At 40.6% G+C, this 23,376-nt stretch overlaps 1 protein-coding gene and 1 pseudogene across 8 annotated transcripts in view; one reads left to right on the top strand and one right to left on the bottom strand.

The window, feature by feature from the left end:
- Nucleotides 1-2,078: 2,078 nt before the first annotated feature.
- Nucleotides 2,079-4,706, bottom strand: LOC308083591 (CMP-sialic acid transporter-like; annotated as a pseudogene). The gene is made up of 3 exons: nt 4,694-4,706; nt 2,330-2,980; nt 2,079-2,196 (listed from the first exon to the last, which is right to left on the bottom strand). The product of its transcript is annotated as a CMP-sialic acid transporter-like (transcript).
- LOC308083967 (protein MTSS 1-like) overlaps nt 4,464-23,376 on the top strand; it is an 81,795-nt gene continuing 62,882 nt past the window's right edge. For 6 of the 7 annotated variants that reach the window (XM_080426406.1, XM_080426411.1, XM_080426407.1 and 3 more), the window contains exons 1-3: nt 4,464-5,029; nt 7,712-7,773; nt 16,040-16,113. In XM_080426406.1, coding sequence (XP_080282532.1) covers nt 4,958-5,029; nt 7,712-7,773; nt 16,040-16,113 — 208 coding nt within the window. In that variant the 5' untranslated portion in view covers nt 4,464-4,957. Of the gene's footprint in view, nt 5,030-7,150; nt 7,184-7,540; nt 7,593-7,711; nt 7,774-16,039; nt 16,114-23,376 lie in introns of those variants that run through there. The other variant, XM_080426410.1, reaches the window with a different exon arrangement.

Genomic DNA, 23,376 nt, shown 5'->3' on the forward strand with positions numbered 1-23,376 from the left:
AAATGTTGACTGTACTACATATCTTTCTAGAATTTTTGAATTTTGGTATTTTCATTTTCTTCTTCTTTTCTTTTCTTTTCTTGTGTTTACCAGGTCAATATGCAAATTAAATAGCATGTTGGACGCTTTTAAGGCTGAAAAGAGCAGCATATTATTCAGTAGGCAGAAGTTAATCACTTGAACCCATGTAAGGGAGAAGCACAGATACATCAAGTAAGTTGAAGTTATATCTATACCTAGCTATATCTAGATATAGCAGCAAAGACTGAACAGGGGGCCTAAAACACAGGTGGTCAGTGCTAAGGTCAGACCACACAGACAGTCTGAAGCAACCAAAGAGAGCAGCCACTAGTTTTGAAGAAAGAACTTGTTTTGGTACAAATTATATAAATCCATCTAATAACTAATGAGTGTAATTTACTCAGATATTTTAGTAAATAGTTTAATCTGATTGGTCATTCCTGGGGACATGATGTCATATGCAAAAGCACCAAATAGTCAATTATATAATTATTTCTCCACTATTTCACTCAATTTTCTCTGCAGTGATTTTGTTGATGTAGTTTTCCATATTGACCACTAGATGCCACCGGTTATACACAAATGTATATTTTGTGGAACTGCTGAAAATGATCGACCTAATGCATAATAAATACACTTTTGTGTGTGAATATTGATTAATAAGTGTAAATCACACAGAGGTTAGTGCATAACTAGCATAAATTAAGACTTTAAAAGAACGATATATCACTTTGTACATGTTTCAATATACACAAGATATCTTGAGCTACCCTGCACAACTGGGCATCACTGTGTAATTATCCATCATTGTTTAATGACGGCAGTTAAATAATTATTTCAAACCTAAATGGACATTGTAAAAACTTGATAAAAACAGATACTCACAAAGATTTAAATGATCTTATAAACATGCAATCAGTTGTTTTTCACAAGCATTCCTATGAGCCAGGTGATGGTTTATAAATTTGATTGTAGGAAAATAATACGTATATAAGATACTGGCAATCCACAATTCAGTAACGGGCCTCAACAAAATGACTGCCTGAAGATGTGGAGCTGTGCAAGAGATAGTTCTGTGTTAACCACAGTATGACGTATTTGGCAGGCATTGACATTTGTGTATCAAAATCTTTATACTCGAGCATGACAGATAATGATTGATTTCAGTGCCTGCAGAGTCTCTTCCCATGTTTATGAACAACTAATTAAAAGGGCTAGCTTTCTGGCATAAACATTTAAAAAAAAATGTTTTAAAAGACTTCATTTATGTGGCATAAAATAGCTTAAATGTTTTCTTAAAATTATCTTGTCACTCGCCTGCGGGTGGAATTTGGGTGGTACCATGTCAGGAGAGTATACTATATGTGTGTTACTGCTGGCTTTTTGTAACAAAAGGGGAGACACAGGCACAGTTTAAGGTGTAACACAAAGGTCTTAATAAATTATAAGCGAGTAATCGGAACCAAAAGATGTAGGTGAGCATCAATGTGCAAGCAGTGTGTGTGCAACATGGCTGTAAACCAAAAGGACCAACATAAAACATAAGCAACCTGTTAGGAGGAGAGACAGTAAATGAAGGGAGGCACAGATTGTTATTGCCTGGGATAGACCGTAAAAAATAGCCTGGGATACACCAGGCCTAGGCGTGCCCCATTCTCTCTGAAGATCCCTCCAGCACTACCCTGCCAATCAGCCCCAGCAGTATAGCCACAACAGACAGGGTGGAAGAGGGTTGTCACAGGTGGATAAACCTACATGCAAACACAGACTGCCCTGTCCTCTGTTATTTACTGAATTCATAGCAAATCCCAATGACAGTTTGTTTTGAAAGTAAAAGGCGAGTGGCTCTGAAATGCCCCACTGTAGGACCTCTTTAAGGCCTCTTAACATGGATCGTGTCCCGTGTTAAAAGAGCATGCACAGCTCAAGGACTCAAACCATGATACATTTCTGTCTGGATTCCGCACGGCTAGTCAGGAAAACTTGGATGTGTCCTGCTTTGGATTGAAGCCTGTACAGGTAGATGGACACACTCCAGAAGCAAAGGTGACCATTATCTATAGGCCTAACAAAATGACCGAAGCCACGGTTAAGAGAACAATGGCAACAGCGGCAGAGAAGCCTTCCTTGATGTTGTCTGTGTAATTTAATATCACTGATGTATATAGACCCCCCCCCCACCACACACACACACACACACACACACACACACACACACACACACACACACACACACACACACACACACACACACACACACACACACACACACACACACACACACACACACACACACACACACACACACACACTGAACAGGAATACAAAGCACACCCATGGTGTGTAACTGAGAAAGAGGCCTTTCTTGAGGACCTTGTCTCCGTCTGTCATGTAAACGCCATTGAGGGTGACCATGATGCCAGACAGGTACATCTGGATGTTCCTCATCCACAGAGACATATCTGAGCCCTTCAGTACCTTCTCAAAGTACACAGCTGCAAATCCAGAACACAGCACACCAACAGAAATGTTTATGAACCCAAGAAAAGGGTTTTGCTCAATCTGGAGTTTAGAGGCTTCTGCAGGTTTCCACTGAACAGGGGTCATGCCCCCACAAAGCATGAAGGCAGAGAACCACAGCATCTGGCTGAGTGAGCGGCTCAGAGGACTGTACACAAGGCTGTGCACGGGATGTTCAGCCGGTACGTCACCTGATGCAAAGCTGCCGCCTCTAGGTTGCTCAGGGCAAGAAAGGTCATGTTATTCTGAACTGCATGCATACACTATGGAAACAACAGCGCTCAGTTTCAGCAACTCTTTGGGACTTTTAAATACATGTTACACAATGGAGTTCTTCAGCCTGCTAGGGCTACCTGCTTATTTTGCCAGCATCCCATGACTCAATGTTAACTTTAATGACTTCAGTGATGCGCACTGGCAGTAGTGGAGAAGTACAGATCTGATGATTAAATTGTTCTTGTTGTGTATATCGCACGGCCACTGTTTACGTTGCTGACAGTATTTGTCAGGCAGTGTCATTTTAAAATGTAGGCCATTTGACCAGGTAAAGTCCCAGTGAGATTGAAGTCTCTTTTACCAGGGAGGGAGCCCTGGGAGTATTGAATGGCTAACTTTCTGTGACAGGTTAATTAGCCATTGTTGTTTTGTCTGAATGGCGATAATAAAAAACAACCATTGGCTAATGAACATATTCTACATATCACTACGTATTATTGGATGAGTATATCAGTATGTTGTTGTGAGGGGTAATGATAAAGCCAGTCCTGACGTCATACTGATGTCATAGGCAGGGATGGAGAAGGAGAAGGCCCCTGGGACAAATATCTTTTAGGGCCCCAACCCCATGCTAGCCAAACACAAACATACTAGGCTATACTTGTTGAGTTGTAGGCCTAAGGCATGTGTGAGTCAAGAAAGCATCTGTAGACACTTTACTGCCTATAATTAAATCTACAGTAGGCTATTTACGTGATTTTTATTTGCATGTAAAAAAATTCAATAAAAAAACTTAAACACTCTCTGACTTATTAGTCTGATAGTTATATAGGAGGGGACTTCGAGGGGCCCACATATTTGAGTGTTCATATTTAATTTAAAATTTAAGTTCAAGTTACATATAGACTACTTTATGCCTATTTAATAATATACTCGCTGCACAATGCCAGGCAAAGAGTAGCCTAGTAGTAGCCTACCGATATATTTCGCCATCAATACACACACACCCACACACACACACACACACACACACACACACACACACACACACACACACACACACACACACACACACACACACACACACACACACACACACACACACACACACACACACACACACACACACACACACACACACACACACACACACACACACACACACACACACTATATGAAGCAAAGCGGCGGGGCGCGTCAAAGCAACTCGTGAACGCGCTTTCCTCAGCCTGCGCTCGTCCTCGTCCCTCACCAGTGTTGCCAGGTCTGCTTACTATAAATGTTGTAAATATTGTTTGCGTTTTTTGGGGCTTGTTTCTAAAGTGTAGCTGCTTATTTGGGCTTGTTTCTACATTTTTTTAAAAATTATTATTTGAACCAGTGGTACTAAAATATTTCACCGAACGAAGCCCCGTACCAGATTTGTATTGCTAGAATGTTTTGGGGGAAAAAATCCAATATTTCTTCAAGATGTTTTGAAAACAGCAGATCTACAAGCTCACAACGCGTCGCGATGCAACGCGTTGTGAGCTAACATGTTTTCAAATAGCCTATGTATACACGTATATATATATATAGGTTTAAAGTGCCTATTTGCTTCTTTTGGGCTTTTTCCCCTAGACCCGGTTGCTTATTTCTCTCACAGAATCTGGCAAATCTCACCTCTCGTCGTCTCTCCGCTCACTCCTCGGTGCAGCAGAGAGAGAGAGAAACAGAAACACTGGAGCTCTAGACTCAGACTGGACCGTGTTTGTGTGTCGGAATGTACCTTTATCTACAGACAGGATAACCAACACCACAGCTCTACAGGATTATAATGGCTTTCAATTTACCACTCGCTATGTTATCATCATCAGTTGCCAACATGTGGATAACAATCGGGGGGCATGGAGGAGAAGAAAGGGGGATTTAAACGTGTGTTTTTTTTCCTTCACACCTCTTCGTCCCATTGAAGCACCTTTGACTTAAAGACGGCGAAAAGTAGACATTTTTCACCGTTACTCTCTTAACTGAGCTCTGATTTTTTTGGAGTGTCGCTTAATGTGAGAATAAATTCGGGGAGCATCAAATACACCACTTTTATTTGTTGTTGTTGTTTAAATAGCATTTGAAGTAGCCGCCGGTTGTTTTCTTGGAGAGAGAGAAAGCTGGCTGCCTTCTATCGGACTGAGACTGACCAGTGGAGCTGGTGGTCCTGAAAATGGAGGCTGTGATCGAGAAGGAATGCAGTGCGCTTGGAGGACTCTTCCAGACTCTGATCGGAGACATGAAAGTAAGACCAAGTGGTGGAAAAAGTACTCACATTTTTTTCCCCCTGCAATGTAGAAATGTTCTGTTACAAGTAAACAGTACACAAGTATTGGTATTTAAAAGGTTCTTAAAGTACCAAAAGTAGAAAGTAGTAATTTTGCAGAATGTCCCGTTTCACAAGTGTATAAAATGTATAAAACATCTTTTGAAAATAGCAGATCTCAGCAGATCTAAGCTTGTAGATTGGATATTTTCAAATGACCGAAATGGATACAGGGCTGAAGTGGTTAATGTATGTTTTGTGATAATAATCGAAATCTGCAAAGTAACTAGTAACTAAAGTTTTCAAATAATTGTAGTGGAGTAAAAGTACAATATTTACCTCTAAGATGTAGTGGAGTAAAAGTACTGAAAATTGGAAATACTCCAGTATAGTAAAAAATCCTCAAAATTAATACTTAGTTACTTTACATCACTGAAAGTAAGACTTCTTCTAAGTCAGTGGTTCTCAAACTTGTTCATGTCAAGTACCCCCAAAATGACATGTATTTGGCTGAAGATCTACAAGCCCATGAGCTTATATATCTGCTACTTTTGAATAGCCAAGGTATAAAATATGGTCAAAGTGATGAAATGATAGTGTAGACACTATATTAACACATTTTGCTGGGAACCCCCTGATACCGCCCACCCAAGGACCCCTGGGGGTCCCCGGACCCCACTGTGAGAACCACTGTGAGAACCAATGTCTTTACTAGTACATAGCTAACCAGTTACCAAGGGTCAACATTTCACTTTTTTGTGTACACAAACCAGACTGATTCTGCATCAGTGTCTTTATTGGCCAATTCATACTATTCTTACAGTGGGAACTACTGAACTGTGTTGCTATAAAGTAAGGCAAACTATTAATTATTAAAAAAAATTACATTGAGGATTGTAATTTCTCACTCTTCCTATTCCAAGCAGTAATTTTGTTTCCCACGATTGTGTGTTCTATTCCATTCTTTCCTGGAGGTATTTTAACCAAGGGACGCTAAATAGGCCAATTGGTCACAAAAGTAGAACGTGTCATTTTGAGGTTATTTTTGAGAGAGCTTGGCTGATGAGACAACTAGTTGATTTCCCAGCTGTTGTGGGGCTTTAAGAATGCAGGGAATGTAGCTAGTAGGATAGAAAAAGACCTACAGGATCTGTAGGATTTGACATGTGCCAGTCATTTATGTGGACCAGAATCACCAAAATTCATATGAAATTCTGCTCAAACACATTCAGTAGGCTACTACTCAGTATCCAGCAATGGTGTAGTGGCTATCTGTCAACCCCTGCATGTTTGCCTGACCACGACCACCTAGAATCTAGATGAAAATGTGAAATATCCTAATATCTTGTAATTACTTGTGACTCCTTGATGGGACCATGGTCTGTGTGCTTTTGCTTGCATGGTTTACATCAGTGGTTCTCAAACTTTTTCATGTCAAGGACCCCCAAAATATGCATTTGGCCGCAGAATTAAAAATAATAATATATATATTCAAAGGTTTGCACAAATTTTTCAAAAATTGTAGATCTACAAGCTCATAGCGCAGCACTCGGTGCCGAGCTATGAGCTTGTATATCTGCTATGTTTGAATAGCCAAAGTATAAAAGGTTAAAATTATTGTGATGCCATATTAACACATTTTGCTAGAGACCCCCTGGAAACCCCCCAAGGACCCCTGGGGGTCCCCAGACCCCACTTTGAGAACCAATGGTTTACGTGATTTCCAGTTAAGGCTACCTGATGCTTGTGTGAAGTTTGTTGCATGCCGATTGATTAAAACAAGCCTCTCTACTCCAAAGAGACCTAGAAAACACATACTTTCCCTTCAGCTTTTAGGGGTTGAACCATAGGTTTATAACTCTACTATACACACCCTCAGCGAGGGCAAGAGAGAGAGAGAGAGTAGAGATTAGGCTCTTGTTGGGTGTGATGTTCCACAGCACGTGAAGACATTCCTTACCCGGCTGACACTAGTAGCACATCATCGACAAACATTCCCTTGTTGTAGTTTCATCATCACTTAATCTCTATTTCCTGCTCGTGTCATGATTCAGATTGCTATATCATGTCTCTGAGTTTGAGCTCGTCTTGTTGCTTTACGTCACTGGTTCTCTGGGAGCGCTTACATTAAAGGTTAACTATTTTCAGCCAAAGACCCAAATTAAGTAAATTTAGTCTGCCTTTGGGACCCAGGCTCATTAAAATATTAGTAGCCTACTCTTGTTATGTGAGGATCTTTCAGAAAGAGGCCTGTAACCCACTTTTGGTCCCAGCAAGTGTAGGGCTTTAGAATTACATATTTTCATAGGCAAAAACAATGAGTTCAAGTGAATGTTCTTCATTGAAAAGATGTATACTGCGCACACATTGCATGTTTTTGAACTTACTAGGTAGCATGTATGCTGCACACATACTCTTAAAATGCTGTTTATTTGACACTGAAGTGCAGATGACAAACTGGCAAAGATAATGAGCTTTTTTGGTTATTAGATTTGAGTAGCCCATCCCGCCTGTCATGGAAATTGGAGTAATGGCTCTGAAGGTTAGCTGTTTATATGGCCTCATATTTGTGGCTTTGCCAAGTGGTTGTGTAACTCTGTGAATAATTATATCTGTGCTAATAATTATGTCAACACTCTTTCTGTCTGCTTGTGCCCACAGAGCAGCTACCCTATTTGGGAGGACTTTATCACCAAGGCTGGCAAGCTGCAGTCACAGCTCAGGTGAGAAAGTGTGTGTGTGTGTGTGTGTGTGTGTGTGTGTGTGTGTGTGTGTGTGTGTGTGTGTGTGTGTGTGTGTGTGTGTGTGTGTGTGTGTGTGTGTGTGTGTGTGTGTGTGTGTGTGTGTGTGTGTGTGTGTGTGTGTGTGTGTGTGTGTGTGTGTGTGTGTGTGTGTGTATGCGTGTGTGCTAGCTCCCTTATTTGTATTTTTTTGTGTTTTTCATTAATATTGGTGAAGTCAGCATTTCCCTTCACACTGGCCTTAAGTGGATGCATTTGGGATTGTTATGGTCTCCAATGACAAAACCCCTAGGCTAAATTTAGATCTCCCTGTCTCATGATTTGAGGTTAAATCGAACTAAATTAGATTCAGATACTGCACAAAAGTGTAGTTTAACCTAACCGTAAGCTTGTTTTTTCATGTCAATTGCATAATGCATAACACTGTTGACAGCCCATATTGTGCTGTAATGTTCTGTCAACAGTCCCTGTAGTCCTACTGGTCTTGTGTAATGGTTGTCACTATGGTCATTGCTTTTCTAAGCAGTTTTTAGATGCCACGTTTGTCTATAGATGTCACTTTCACTTGCATGCCCGAAATGTCAGTCTTTTCTTTGGTGCATTAGACATCGTGCTACAGAAGCCCTGCAGTGCTCAACCTGTTTAGTATTTCTGTTATGCACTGTAAATTATGCTCAGCACCCGCCCCAAAATGTATTCTCGGATGTGCATGCACATTCTTCTCATGTGTCTATAAATTAAATAGTGGTGACAGTTTACATAAAAGTCTTCATAATGTTGACCAGAGGTCATTCAGTGACCTTTTCCTCCATTCACTCTTCATTAAGGTGGATTTGTTTTTCTACATTACAGAGGGCTTTGTCTTAACAATACTGTTAGGTTTTCACACCTACCGCCTAAATTCCTCTGAAATCCCCTGCTAACAATGGATGTTAATGTTAGCCACCTTTCCTAGTTGGTTTTAAATGGCCACGTGCCAATAGGCAAACTACTACTGACAGTTCACATAAAAGCTCACTGTCCTGCAAATACTGTAAATGTGTGTGCTGACAGTCTAAATTATTGTTTGGTTAACAATGCATGTCAACTCCTGGTTTTTAAGCATCCACAAACCAACATTGACAGCCACATAAAAGGCCAATGACTTCGCCATGTCTAGCAGAGGCCAGTTTCCCCATTTAGTCAGTATTAGGACTGATTAATGGTGATATGTTATTCAAGTGTCTCCGTCATGCCAAGGTTAAATATGTGACCCGGCGGTGTTAAAACTCAGAATAGTGTTTATGCTGTTACAGTTTGCAGGGACCCATAGCCATCTAGAATAGCAATTCTCAAATGGGTCTGCTGACCTCCAGGGGTCCACGGCCGTGGGATGTGTCCAGGGCATCTTAATGTTTTAAAATTGTATTATTTTAAACGTTTTTTAAAGGCCCACTCCCCACACATTTTTTTTACCTTTTCTCTTCATATTTTGTATGTCAGTGAGTACAGTTGAGTCGTTACAATGTAGTGTGTATATGCGCCAAAATACATACATAGTAGTAATTGTTGGTAATTTGGGCATATACTGTAGGTATTCGTACTTATGCTTTGTTACGGCTCATCTATCCATAGGGTTTGCATCTGGCTTTTGAATTGGGAACACACTGATGAGCATATGTCTGCCTTTGAGCACATCATGGCAGTGGAACGACTAGTAATGAGCTGCACTAATGAAAAACAAACCAAAACACATGATATTACATTGTCATGACCCACATGCAATTTTTGTTTTCTTCCAGAAGATACAAAGATGACATTTCATTAGCCAAATAGCTTTATCAGAATAGAAACCATTCTGATGAAGCTGAAATGTCAAATTGTTAATGCTCTGTTATAAAGGGTAATACCTTTTTATGTTTCAATTCATACTGGTCCCAACCCCTCTAACCCCCAGTGGCAGTGGGTGCAGCATATGGCTGGCACTAATGATACCCTTGCTGCTGTGCTACTAATAAAAACAGTTTTTATCTAGGCGTACGTGTGCTGACCTACAAATAGGCGGCTTCATGCTTTTTCTATCGACTTTGACTTATCTCCAGCCACTTCAAAAGTTTGGTCAATTACTGTATAGGCCAGGCCTTTCAACTATAACCCAACCCAACCCCCACCTACGGTACCATGCCCCACCCCCCAAGTCGCCTGTAATCTGTGTTGGGGATGGGCTGGGTTGTGGGACATACAAACACACCCACCCACCCACCCTGGCATAGATAGAAGGCCAGCCATCATCAGCAGCATTATGTCTTTGTGTGTAATAATGATGCCATCAAGCCTAATTCATTACTCGACCTTGTCTCTCATCAAAAATAACTGATTTTTCAAGTGTCACAGTGCCGGTCATATATGTATAATTCTTTACAAACAACACTGTCACGCGACAAGGTATAAATTAGGCTTAAGGCAGACTACTCTGTAATTTAGCCCCTCTGCTCAACCTCTCCCAAAGCAGCTAGGAAGTCTAGCAATTACAGTCTTCTTTAGACTGCTCACTCACTCAGACTGGGTTTTTTGGGCTCAAATATGGTCTTTCTTGGCTCCCCATAATAGTTTTTAGCAACCCACACACACACACACACACACACACACACACACACACACACACACACACACACACACACACACACACACACACACACACCCCGGAGCTTTGAGGAGAGAGGGCAGGATGGAATATAGGCTAGCTGATTTCTAATCACATCCTCCTTTTAACTGGTTGTCAGTCTTTGGTCTGTTTGGTGAGCCGTGGCTGCTGCAGCTGTGCCACAGCTAAGCTCACAAATAGACTTCTGTTCCTCTTTACAGTTTGAAGTTCATCTTCAAAATACCTTTAGCCTGTTCAAAACAAATCAAATGGATATGAAGAACATCATAATCAATTTACTTTAACATCTTCATTGAGCGATAGATACGTTTGGAGGTAGTATATAGTTTGATGGATGGATGGATTGATGGATGTATAGATGTATAGATTGACAGACAGACAGACAGACAGACAGACAGACAGACAGACAGACAGACAGACAGACAGACAGACAGACAGACAGACGGATGATATGGATGGATGGATAGAAATAATTAATCTTTTAATTTTTAAAAAATATTGTATTAATAATTTGCTATAACTACCTTTCCAGCACAGAGCCCCCATTCGGAGTTACTACGGCGATATTCTAGTTCATGTTAAAACTGAGAATAGATGGAGATAGCTGGGATGAATGCATCATTGTCTGGTAGTGCACTCTGCAGTACAAAGGCAGCGTCTATAGGGAGTTTAGGCAGGATTGGCCATGGCCTTTTGTGATGGAACAGATTTGTTAAAGTCATTTGTCTTGACTGCATAACAGAGGCATTTGCAGACCAATAGCTGCTATTAGCTCAAGAGTTCCAGTTATGATCTGCACAGATCTAAGACTTTAAAATTCTGCAGGGTACGTAGCATGGACTTAGGGCTTTCTTGGCAATATGGCCATCTGCCCTCCAGAGTCCTGGACGACAGCTAGAACATTGTATCAAGGCGGCTTTGTCCACAGAATAGGTTTCTCTCATGCAGGAAATATGTTAAATTGCTGGGTTATTCTTTAAAGCAAAGACAGCTCATCTGGCTGGTTCACAGAACCATCAACTGCTGCTGCAGATAAGATCAGAGTTGCAAATGAGTCCAGCAAATTCTGAAAGTGCTGCTTCATTGAATGTGGATCAATAAATGACGCCTGCTGGTGTTGTTTCTGTTGTTTCTCCTTCCTTCCTCCTGGGGTGTCCTTGAGCAAACGATATTGGACGAATAACTTAACATTTATGTTAATTAGGCTGTTTTGCAGGTGGCGTAAAACATAAGCCAGAGAATGATCTAATCGGCACTGAACAATCTCATCATGTGCAGTACAACTTAGGCAAACATACCCAGAGGTTTCCCTGGTGCTCACACTGCGCTTTAAATAGAAAGGAATGTGTGTGTGTGTGTGTGTGTGTGTGTGTGTGTGTGTGTGTGTGTGTGTGTGTGTGTGTGTGTGTGTGTGTGTGTGTGTGTGTGTGTGTGTGTGTGTGTGTGTGTGTGTGTGTGTGTGTGTGTGTGTGTGTGTGTGTGTGTGTGTGTGTGTGTGCGTGCGTGCGCGTGTTTGTTTATTTTTCCATGAGCAGAACACACCCATATGTCTCATGGGCCAGCCCACAACAGCACAATGCTTAAAACACTTATTACATTAGTGCTGTGATAAAGACACATATTGTCCATTCATTGTCAATCTGCTTTGAACTGGGAGTCACTTGACTTCAACAACATGCACAAGATAGTATCTTCATAGAATGATGTATCTTGGCTCAGGGCTTTTGCTATTTCTCAGCTGACCAGTTGTTTACTATTAGTATGCTGAAATTGTTTTTATGTTGACAGATCAGATGATTTATCCTGCCTTAATGGTGTCAGTGTCGCAGATTAATGTCACCTTCGATCATGGTGGAGACTGAGAGTAGACAGCTTGTAGAAGGATATTTAAGATCTTGAAGATGAGACAGTTCAAGGTTACTTTATTTGTCCTTTGTTTTGGACATACCGGCTGCTACATCAAATTGCATGCAATTATATTAGTGCATTAACAGACATAACTTGCATTAAAAAACACATTATAGACATACATACCGTAAGTGCATTCAAGTACAGTATATGCAACACAGACCCTCATTTTACGAACTCCTTGTTTCATAATTTTCACGATAGAGGGAGTTTCACGATAGAGGGAAGAAAAAGTAATTTTATGGAGAAAAGTGTTGTATAGAAAAAGATAGGGCTGTTGGTTGCTATTACTATTACTATATTTTTGTACACATTTTGTGTCTTTCCTTTGCAGAAGCCAATTTAATATCTAGTTTTTATCTCTGGCCTCTGAGTTCACAGATAAAAAATTACTTTACCTTTTAATGGCTGTCATTAAAGGTATTTTTTCTTCTTGGAGAGCCTTAAACCTCCTACCTCAGCAGCACCAAACTCACAACATTAACGTTGCAACGTTGTTGTTCTTTAAAAACCATGCTATAATCATCAGGAACGGTCACATGTTCGAATCTGATAATGTATTTAGTTTAGCAATTATGGAAGTCTAACTTAATAACGCTTTCACTACAGTAGACTAGCTATATGGGAATATAGACTCAAGCTTAACTCAATAGACTAATTTAGATTAGAGCAATTTGTTGTAATAGAACATTATATTGAATATATAGCAGCATTGAAGTGTAGTTGCTCTTCTTGGCCTCTTATTAAAGGTATCTTTTGTGTATTTTAGTGAAATATGTTTATAACATTTCATACCTGCAGTATAGAGCCTGTGATGAGGCACTACCATCTCACTACTGACCACGTTTACATAGTGATTTCTGTTTTTGTCGACCTGTAGATGGAAGTCTTGTGTACGTTGTGGAGATGTAACATGAGTACTGTCCATAAACATTGAAGTAATACAGCAAAACCTGTATTTAGATGCACAAACCACTGCACGTTTTATGTTTGTACATTTATGTTTATCATATTTACAGTAGCCTATATCGGTGTATGTACATCACATTTCCTCTGTGAAGGTGGATCTTGTCAGTTAAATCAGCATACTGTAACTTGACAGCTTGTATTGGATGTAATCCTCAGTGTTCTAAATGAATGCACTTGCCGAATTTAAACAGCCCAATTAAGCCAGTAAACTGGCATGTTGTCAGTATTTTCAATAAACATTTCGCAGGTTGTCTTCCTGACAGAGAGTGTCTGAGTTAGCAGAGTATGAAGAGACAAGTTTGAAAAAGGAATTGTTCAACCCTTGTGTTACGCTGTAACAAGTACGCCATTAAACATTAGCTCCTAGCTTTGGCACATTAAGACGTGCCACCGACATTGTGCAGCCTCATCTCCTCAGGCAGGTCTTTGGGAATGGAAAAATACTTGACCTACCTAAAACAGCCCGTGTTGTAATGCACGCTGTCGCTTACATACTGTTCAAATAAAGAGGGGAAGAAAGATGGGTTTGAGAGGCAGAGGGTGAAACATGCAACATCAGTTGTGAGCTCAACTTGAACCCACAAAGTCATCCACAAACTTAGTTTCCACACCAGACAATTGCGCTTATAGTTGCATGCTGCCCGTGGCTTTGTTTTCTGTTTGTAGCATACACAGCTGATAGGTAGTCTCACTAGATCGGATAACAAACACATGTGTGCCTACCGTCTGTCTGCTTTCTGTTTAGCTATATTATTTCTGTTGAAACTTCACTCATAATTATGTCTGTAGTTTATTTCTAACAGCTCTTTATTATTGGCTCGGATGAATTGCAGAGTGATAGTGATGATTAATGGGAATGATCAGTTGCAACAGCATGCTGGAATCTGTACAGTCAAGCGCCAGATCTTGTGTGAGTTCACCCCTGACTGCCCCTCTGTTCATGTTTTAAAATGGATAGCTCACATACCACAATCGCACCACTTTTAATGACCTGTGAGTTTGCCAGACTCTGCCAAACAGCTCCTCTCCCCGATGAGATGGGCAGATTCCAGGTCTGCCAGCCAGGACCTCCAAGGGGTCATGTCATAGACATTCCACACATAGCGGAATGGGAACACACATGGAGACATACATACTAGTCCTTATTCTCTCTCAGTGTTTACAGTCACACTCAGCCTACAAGGACCTTGTCCTTCACAGGTGTGAATTTAAGATAACGTTTTAAACTTTATCTGTGGTTACTGTGGGCACTTATTGTCATTAAAGGGCACAGGAACGGACATACACACATACACGTGCAAGAGAACAATTTATCTCTACGTCTGTAACTTACAAACACACAGAAGCTCCAATAATGGAGGGCCATTAGTGGTTGAGTGGTGTGTTGAGTAGTGTAGGAGTAGTCTTTATCCAGATGGAAATAGAAACCTGCCTGTCTAACTGAGATAGGAACTAATGGATCTCGGTAACCGTCTAATGATGGAAATGTACAAGGTGATTAGACTGTTTGTGGTTGTTAATTCTGACAAACGTACATTGCGTTTACAATAAATACTTAACTAACACATACAGTTCTTAAAATGAGCAATGAAGGCTCAGATAACTTAATTATGTTCAGTCTCTGGGTAATGTATGCTGGACAGCAATTATACGATATTGCCGTATCTAACCAGCCACGACATCTGTTTGTGTGCCTGTGTGTGTTGAGTTTGTGCAATGTTTACAGGTCAGTTTTGACACTCTTAAAGGGACTACACCATGAATTTAAAAAATAATAATAATATTTAATATCATATTGTTTATGTCCCTCAAACGTTTTTCAAAAGGTTTGAGCCTAAATCAAGCCTCAGATATACTCATTCCAACTAACTTCTCTCTGGCTTATAAAGCACTTTCACCTGCAATACCACATTGTCCTGTTTGGCACGGGGCGCTATTGAGCCAGTTTGTATGCATGTTATCTCCTGGTTCATTCTGCGTGGAAAAAGTAAAAGAATAAAATAAGAAAAAAATAAGAAAAAAGAAAAAAAAAGATATATATGTATATATATTTTTTTGGAACTGAAAAACGGGAGGGTTTGTACCCTGACGTGACGTCACGTCAGGGACCAAATCAGTTTGGCCTGTTTTGAGACCAATTTACAGAAAACCCCAGATTTGTTGTGAAAGCCTGAGTGTTCAAACTGGGGTATTTTTGGGGATAGAAGAGAGGTAGGGGAGACCAAAAACACACAAAAAAGAAGAAAAGGTTCAAATTCATGGTGTAGTCCCTTTAAGATTTAATGTAAATCTTAAGTAAGAATTTTACTGTACAATTGATTGTGTGTGTGTGTGTGTGTGTGTGTGTGTGTGTGTGTGTGTGTGTGTGTGTGTGTGTGTGTGTGTGTGTGTGTGTGTGTGTGTGTGTGTGTGTGTGTGTGTGTGTGTGTGTGTGTGTGTGTGTGTGTGTGTGTGTGTGTGTGTGTGTGTGTGTGTGTGTGTGTGTGCGTGCGTGCGTGTGTGCGTGTGTACCTGTATGTGTGATTGCCTTTGCTGCTCTGTTTGTTGGCTCCGTTTTATTTTTATTTTTTTCATTTGGAAGTTTCTGTTTTTGTTTCGTGAGTGTGAAACTCAGGGACAAAGCCCTTCTATTGTTCAGTGTTTCATGTCCCTAAAGTTTTGTTAGACTTACCTGGATAGATAAAGGAATTGTTGATTGATTTGTAATCTTTGTTATTATGTTGACAGGGCGACGGTGGTTGCCGCGGCCGCCTTCCTGGATGCTTTCCAGAAAGTAGCAGACCTGGCTACCAACTCACGAGGTAGGAATATATTATGAACGCACCTGACAGGATGTGTGTTTGTGTGTGTGCGCATGCGTGTACAAGAGACCAACAATACATGTGTGTTTGTGTGTCACCGGTGCTGCATTGGCATGTGTATGTGCCAGCAGAGATGACCGCTGACAAGCCATGCTGCTGTAGTCATCAGTTCAGTCACGTCTATCAGATTCCCTGAGTGGACGATGTGTGCTCATCACAGGCCGGTGAGCTCAGTCTCTTCTCCACACTATGTTCTGTCTGTGTGCTTGTTTTCTCTTCTGGGTGGGTAGTAAATCTGTCAGGCTACTGTTTGAAGCTCTGCCAATGGTTTTCTCTTTACCCCTCTTTACCCCTGCACCCCTTTATCCCCCCCGAGACACACACGCACACCCCCGTCCCTCAATCCTGCAACATCTGGCCTCGCTGGCTTTGCCCAGCAGCGTGCGTGCGTGGCTGCGTGCGTGTGTGTGTGTGTGGGGGTGTGTGTGTGGTGTGTGTGTGTTAAAGGTTAAGAAAAAAGATATCCATGAGGAGGCTGAATTTAAGTTTGATCTCTGTCCAACCTAGGTAGACTTTGACAATGAACAGATGCCATTTGGATGGTATTAAATGCAAAGAGAGAGATGGAGAGAGAAAGGGGGGAGCAGAGAGAAAGTGAGAGCTGCTCTTTCTTCTGAGGCCTAAAACTGCTTACACACAAAACACACAGTGTGTGTGTGTGTGTGTGTGTGTGTGTGTGTGTGTGTGTGTGTGTGTGTGTGTGTGTGTGTGTGTGTGTGTGTGTGTGTGTGTGTGTGTGTGTGTGTGTGTGTGTGTGTGTGTGTGTGTGTGTGTGTGTGTGTGTGTGTGTGTGCGTGCGTGCGTGCGTGCGTGCGTGCGCGCGCGTGCGTGCGAGTGTGTTCATGCGTGAAAGAGAGAAATTCTGTCCCGTCTAGCTTTGACACCTCCAACCCTGCTATGTTCTATTAATAGGAGCTGAGACAGACACACACTGAAAAAGACAGAGGGAGTGCGGGGGGGGGCTGTGGAAAAGTGGAGCGAGAGAGCGAGGGGGGGGGGGGTAAGAAGAAAGAGGAGAAGGTTATCATTTAAATTTGTGTGGCGATGGCAGGCTGTGAGCCAACAGCCAAGGTATACAGCTGAGTCAGTCAACTGCAGGTAGAGGGCATCTCTCTATGGCATAGCAGACTCTCTCTCCCTAGACCTCTCTGAGACACACACACACACACACACACACACACACACACACACACACACACACACACACACACACACACACACACACACACACACACACACACACACACACACACACTCTCTTATCTAACTAATGGTCTTCCTGCAGATATGCTTGTTTGATTTTCCACAGAGAATAAAACCTTTGCATGTGGTATGCATCAGAAAGATTCTGATTGCTGTCATAATGGCCAACATATGTTAGAGAGAGAGAGAGAGAGTAAACTAAACACGGTATAACTCAAACTGTAGTCTTTTTCCTTTCCTTTCTATTGTATGTCTTACTTCAGATGAAGATTTGTGCACGTGTATTGTGTGTGGAGGGGACCCAGGACTCTAAACTAATGAAGTGGAAATGTCTTTTAACAATTATTAAATCACATTGAAGAATTCACGAGTGTCATTCCTCACACAGGATATTTAATCTATACAAGGTTTCCTTGTGACAGACGGGATATTTCTGTTGAGTGGAGATTAGTGTGATATCCAGTAGGTTAGAGGCCTACAGCCTATAGGTGCCTGCTAGTGTCAGAATCACTCACATACAGTATAAGGAATTTTAAGTGATGGACAAGAGCAACACAAATAATAGAAATAAATAGAAATATAGAATAGAAAATACATGTTAATAAAGCTTTTGACATTGGTTTGGTCCTTTTGAAAAACCTGGTTCCAGGAGGCAGAATTATGAAAATCTGTGGACTCATATATCACTAATGTATGGCTTAGAAAATGAACTACAAAGCAGTGTTTAGTTGTTGTACTGTACATGTTCTGTAATGGACTTCACAGAGTGCCTTGGGTGACAGACTTTCTTCTTGGTGAAGATATCAGCTTACTCTATTATTCACCTGCAAATGAAAGAGCCTGGTATCTGTTCAATCATGAGACACCTCTGTGTGTGTGGCTACAGTATCTTTGATGTTGAAATCCACCTGCAAGGCTTAGAGAGAGAGAGAGAGAGATCAAATGGAAGTACAGTAGTTCTAGGCATACACAAACATGAGCACACACACACACACACACACACACACACACACACAAGCTAGCTATCCAAGGTTATCCAGTACCTGCTGACTGTCGATCTCTTTCTTTTACCTCTTCTCTTTCTTCCCTTGCCTCCATTTTGCGGTTGTCTCTCGTCATCAGTGTTGTTGACCCCCCCCCCACCCTCCTGATTCCCTAAGTGTCTCCAAGTCCTAACCTGCTATCTCCATGGTAACGGTATGGAGATTGGTGATGGTGGAGGGATAAGGGGCTGGAGGAGAAGTAACAAACAGACCATGCTAAATGAACAAACAGATAAACAACACATAGAGTAAATGATGGGTCCAGAGGTTAAACAGGGGCATTTAAAAACACTATAATATTGTAAAATGTTCTTGTCCACCTTGAAGACACCTGTTTCCAGCTGCAATTTGCACACACAAAAATGTCCATACTGGTGTTGAGCCCTTAACTGCATTAAAGCCAGTAAAACCTGAGGCCGATTCTGCAAATAGCTTCTAAATCCTAACAGTTTTCTGAAAAACATATGTTTCTCTATCAGTGGTTCTCAAACCTTTTCATGTCAAGGACCTCCAAATTGATATGTATTTGGCCGTGGGCCCCAATCTCAAAAAATATTTTGTTCCAGGGACACATTTGAAACACAGAGCAGTTAGGATTTTTAATCCCACATCCCAAATAAAAAAACTGAATTGAATTAACCTACCTGCAGGAACCTACAGACACGATAAAATAAGGTTATGCCGCCAAAACTAATATAGGCCTGTGACCCACTTTGTTAGTCCTGATCCACAGCCTTTGAAACTGCAGGCTGATATTGTTCATCTTAAAGTTCACCCTGCCCTGGTTGTTATGATAACATCAAAGCTTTGATCGCCCTGCCCATAAAGATTTACGGGATCATCTATAGATTGGAAGACTTGAACATGAGCCAGCTGTAGTTTAAGCTAGGAAGATGAAAGCCGCACCGATACTACCAGTGCTTCTGGTAGCAGTATGGTCAGAATACTGAAAGACCTGAAACATGCATGCAGAATGATGCATGCTCCGTTTGCTACAGAAATGTACAGCAAAATGTGTGCTTTAATCCATTCAATCCGGGAACGCATCTACAAATGTCTTCTAAATCAGTTTTCTGAAAACCGTATGTTGCTATAATATCAGTGGTTCTCAAACTTTGTCATGTCAAGGACCCCCAAAATGATATGTATTTGGTCGTGGACCCCATCTCAAAATATTTTGTTCCAGCGACCCCAGAAGAAGCAAAGATTTGAGTTACAAATGTTAGCATTAAAAAATATATACAAATTGTCATGTTTTTCAAAAATGGCAGATCTACAAGCTCATAGCGCGGCACCGAGTGCCGAGCTTGTATATCTGCTATTTTTTGAATAGCCAAAGTATACAATAATGGCTATAGCTAAAATCTAAAATGACACAGATGCGTTCCCGGATTGAATGGGTTAAATGTATAATCATAAAGTATACAGCTTCTGTTAGGGCTGTTTAAACGTTTTCAGTGCTTCCTGTTATCAGGTCTCACGTGCGTTTCAACTGGAATAAAAATAAATACATTCCACTACAAGTTATTACGAATATTTACTGATGCCAAAGCATTTCAATTTCATCTGTAAAGCCCCTGAAATGCTGAGGCCCTAATACTATTTTCACCCCATTTCTATTCAAATGTTTTGATGGCAATTTAATGTTAACATCTTTCCTCATTTGTTTTGCCCCCAAATGTAATTTCAATAACTCTGAACGTGATTGGTTGAATGGAAGACATTGGCAACAAGACACACAAACAGAGCTGCCTTCATGCACGTGCACCGCATGCCAAGAATGAGGCATGCTGAGCACCATTTTAAACCTGATGTATGCCATCTGACAAGCATATGGTGACATTTTACCATTACCTTCCCAGTGTGCTTATTGTTGATGTTAGCCTACATAGAAAAAGTGACATTCCCATACTTGTTGAACTGAGTCTAGTTTAGTTTAGAGCTGGCTGATGTAGACCTTATGTTAAGACATATGTTATGACTTACTGCCCACTTTCAGGTAATGGGGGTGCAGTCCCGTAAGTCTTTCAATAGCTGATCTCCATTGCTAGACACTCAATCCACCAAAATAACACTGGTTGGCTGGACAGGTGCAGTTGGAAAAGTGGTCTTTCAATATTCTTTCTGTTAATTTGATCCTCTCTGTAAAACTGTCAATCAGTGCTCAAAGTGCTGACATGATCATAATTCATTTTTAGGATGTACTTTATTTGGCTCTGGGAAAAAAAGGCACACAAGAAGGGGCTTTCCCTTCACTGCCCCAAGGTGTACAAAAGACCATTTCTGACTGTGTGACTGAATGCATTTGTTGTGCCATTTATCCTGCTTCACAGCATGCCTAACAACTCCCATGACAGTATTCCATGAGAATTTATTGCCTTTCAATTGTTGCTTAATTATGTCATTGTAAACGGGAAATATGAAACAGCTGAAGACAAAGGGTTTCCAATTTGGAATAAAGTCCACTTTCAGAAATGTACTGCGTGTTCAGGATGTTGGAAGCCACTGAAGTGATAATAATCAGACTTATTAAAATATAAATCAGGCATGCAGATCTTTCACAAGACTTCCAATGTATTTTGAAGCTAAACCATCTGTAATTGCACAGCCAATTTTCTTTTTCAAGATACAAATGTGCTCCTCGTCAGATAAATGATACCAAGTGTTTTCCAATAAGACTTCTCATTCTCAAGTCATGACTAATGTTGACAGGCTGGCCTGTTTTCCAGGTCCTGACGACTGACGTTATCAGTTAACATTATATCACTGACATATGTACTCCATTTTGAGTCACTATAGATGGATGGCATCTATGTCTGTTGATTCAGATGTAGCCCATGGAGGAAGGAATTTGACCCATAATACATTATGCAAAATGAGTTTGAATTGGGAATTCACAGCTGTGGGGATCATTTCAGGACAGAGGCATTATTCAGATGAGGTATTGTTCTGCTGGGCTGATCGGGTGGCTTCACAAGTTTAAGTGCAGTATACACCCATGCTCTCTCTGCAATTTTTCCCACTCTGCTGGTTTTAAGACAAATACCATAAACATTATAGTAGTAGCAGCTGCAGCAGTAGTAGCTACTACTAGTAGTAGTAGTAGTAGTAGCATACATACTACAATAGCAATAATACAAACAATAGCAATCTTCCCATATAATGTGAAATTATAGTTTAATAAATGTACAAAATGTACAAAACTTTGTACAAAACTGTCTGACTCTTCATGCCGTAAACTTAAGGATTGGAAACTGTAAATAGCAATGAAAGCCAATAGCACATTTATTACACATTGGTTTACACATCTTTTAAACAAAATAAAGTAAAAAAAAAATATGTGAGCCAATAAAAGACTGAAACATTTTTTGTATTAGCTCTTCCATTTAAACTCTTTTTTTCCCTGCATTTGTGTGTGTCGTTGTACTTGTTTTGAAAAATGAACAGAAACCATCAATGTAAGAAGGCATACACTCTTAGCTTTGTGCTTTGTAAAAGGCTTATTATAGAGTTAGGACTGAGCGTTAGTAGTCACATTACAATATTAGTGTGACGTTCTAGGGATTTGGTTTGGTTAAGAGAGTTAAGGAATGCATTTAGCAGGTATTCACAATAATAGAAATGTTAAATGTTTTACCCAGTTTATAGTTCTATCAAATAAAATGTTTGGAAAACCAAGTAGAAGAAGTTTGAATACAATCGGGAAACAAAGACATTAGCTTCCACACAAAGCCTTTCTATCCCCCTATTGTGCTCTGTTAAGCGGAGTCTATTGGATTTGACTGTGGGTTCATTGTCTGTCAAAACCATATCTGCTTCAGTAGAACACATACATAATCACACAAACACCAATGTAATTGAGCTTGAAAAGGCAATGTACTATATGCATAAGCACATGAACCAACAAGAAAACACACACACACACACACACACACACACACACACACACACACACACACACACACACACACACACACACACACACACACACACACACACACACACACACACACACAGTTTATCTGAAACCACCTGTTTAATTGTGTTGTCTGCAGACTCTCCAGGTACAAAGAGCTCTGCTTTGTTGTTTTAGTCTGATAAAGAATAGTGAAGTGCGCTTTGGTTTTCATCTCCACATAGTTTTTCATCTCATGACCTTTATGGCAAGGCCATACATGTTAGCACGATTTTCTTCTCAGGGCGAATATTTATGTTACTAGAGAAAACACAAAATGGTGATTCAATAAAAATAAAAAATCACACCCTGTGTGAAGTGGGCGGTGTCTTGCTAGCTAATCACAATACTGAATGGAGTCGATCAATCATGTACAAAGGATAAATACATTTATTGAAACACTCTTTATGATGGACAAAACCATAACTTGAAAAAAACAAAAATTTGGTTTTTTTCAAGTTATGGTTGCTTATATAGGGCTATGCACATGTGTCATGTGACACTGGCCAATCACAGTCCTGAATAGGCTGTGATTGGCCAATCACAGCGCAGGATAATTCTACTAATTTCCTGGGCCCAGATCACAGCGCAGGAGTTAGTACATTTTTCCAAATCTCACTTATAGGGGCGGTTTCACCGCCCAAAAATCTTGATCCTCTTGCTAAATCTGGATTACTTCCACTAAGGTAATATCGTTGCTTGTTTCTCTATTTCTGTGTATGTCTGTTTGTTTGTTTGTTTGTCTATCTGTCTGTACTTCTCTCTGTCTGTTTGCAGAATATCTTGAGCTGTTATGATTGATTAACTCTACGCCAATTGCCCAAAAGGGGCATTGTAGTGGGCGTGGCCTGTCGTAAAAATGGGGGGGGGGGCGGGGATGACAATGTCAGGTCTCTCCTCTGTATGTAAAGTGTCTTGAAACAACTTGTTGTGATTCAGCACTATAATAAAATGGAATTAAATTGAACCACCATACGAACCAAGCCACGATACTTTGAAAGA

Source organism: Gymnoscopelus braueri, assembly GCF_963280865.1.
Source record: "Gymnoscopelus braueri genome assembly, chromosome: 4".
NCBI classification, from domain to species: Eukaryota; Metazoa; Chordata; class Actinopteri; order Myctophiformes; family Myctophidae; genus Gymnoscopelus; species Gymnoscopelus braueri.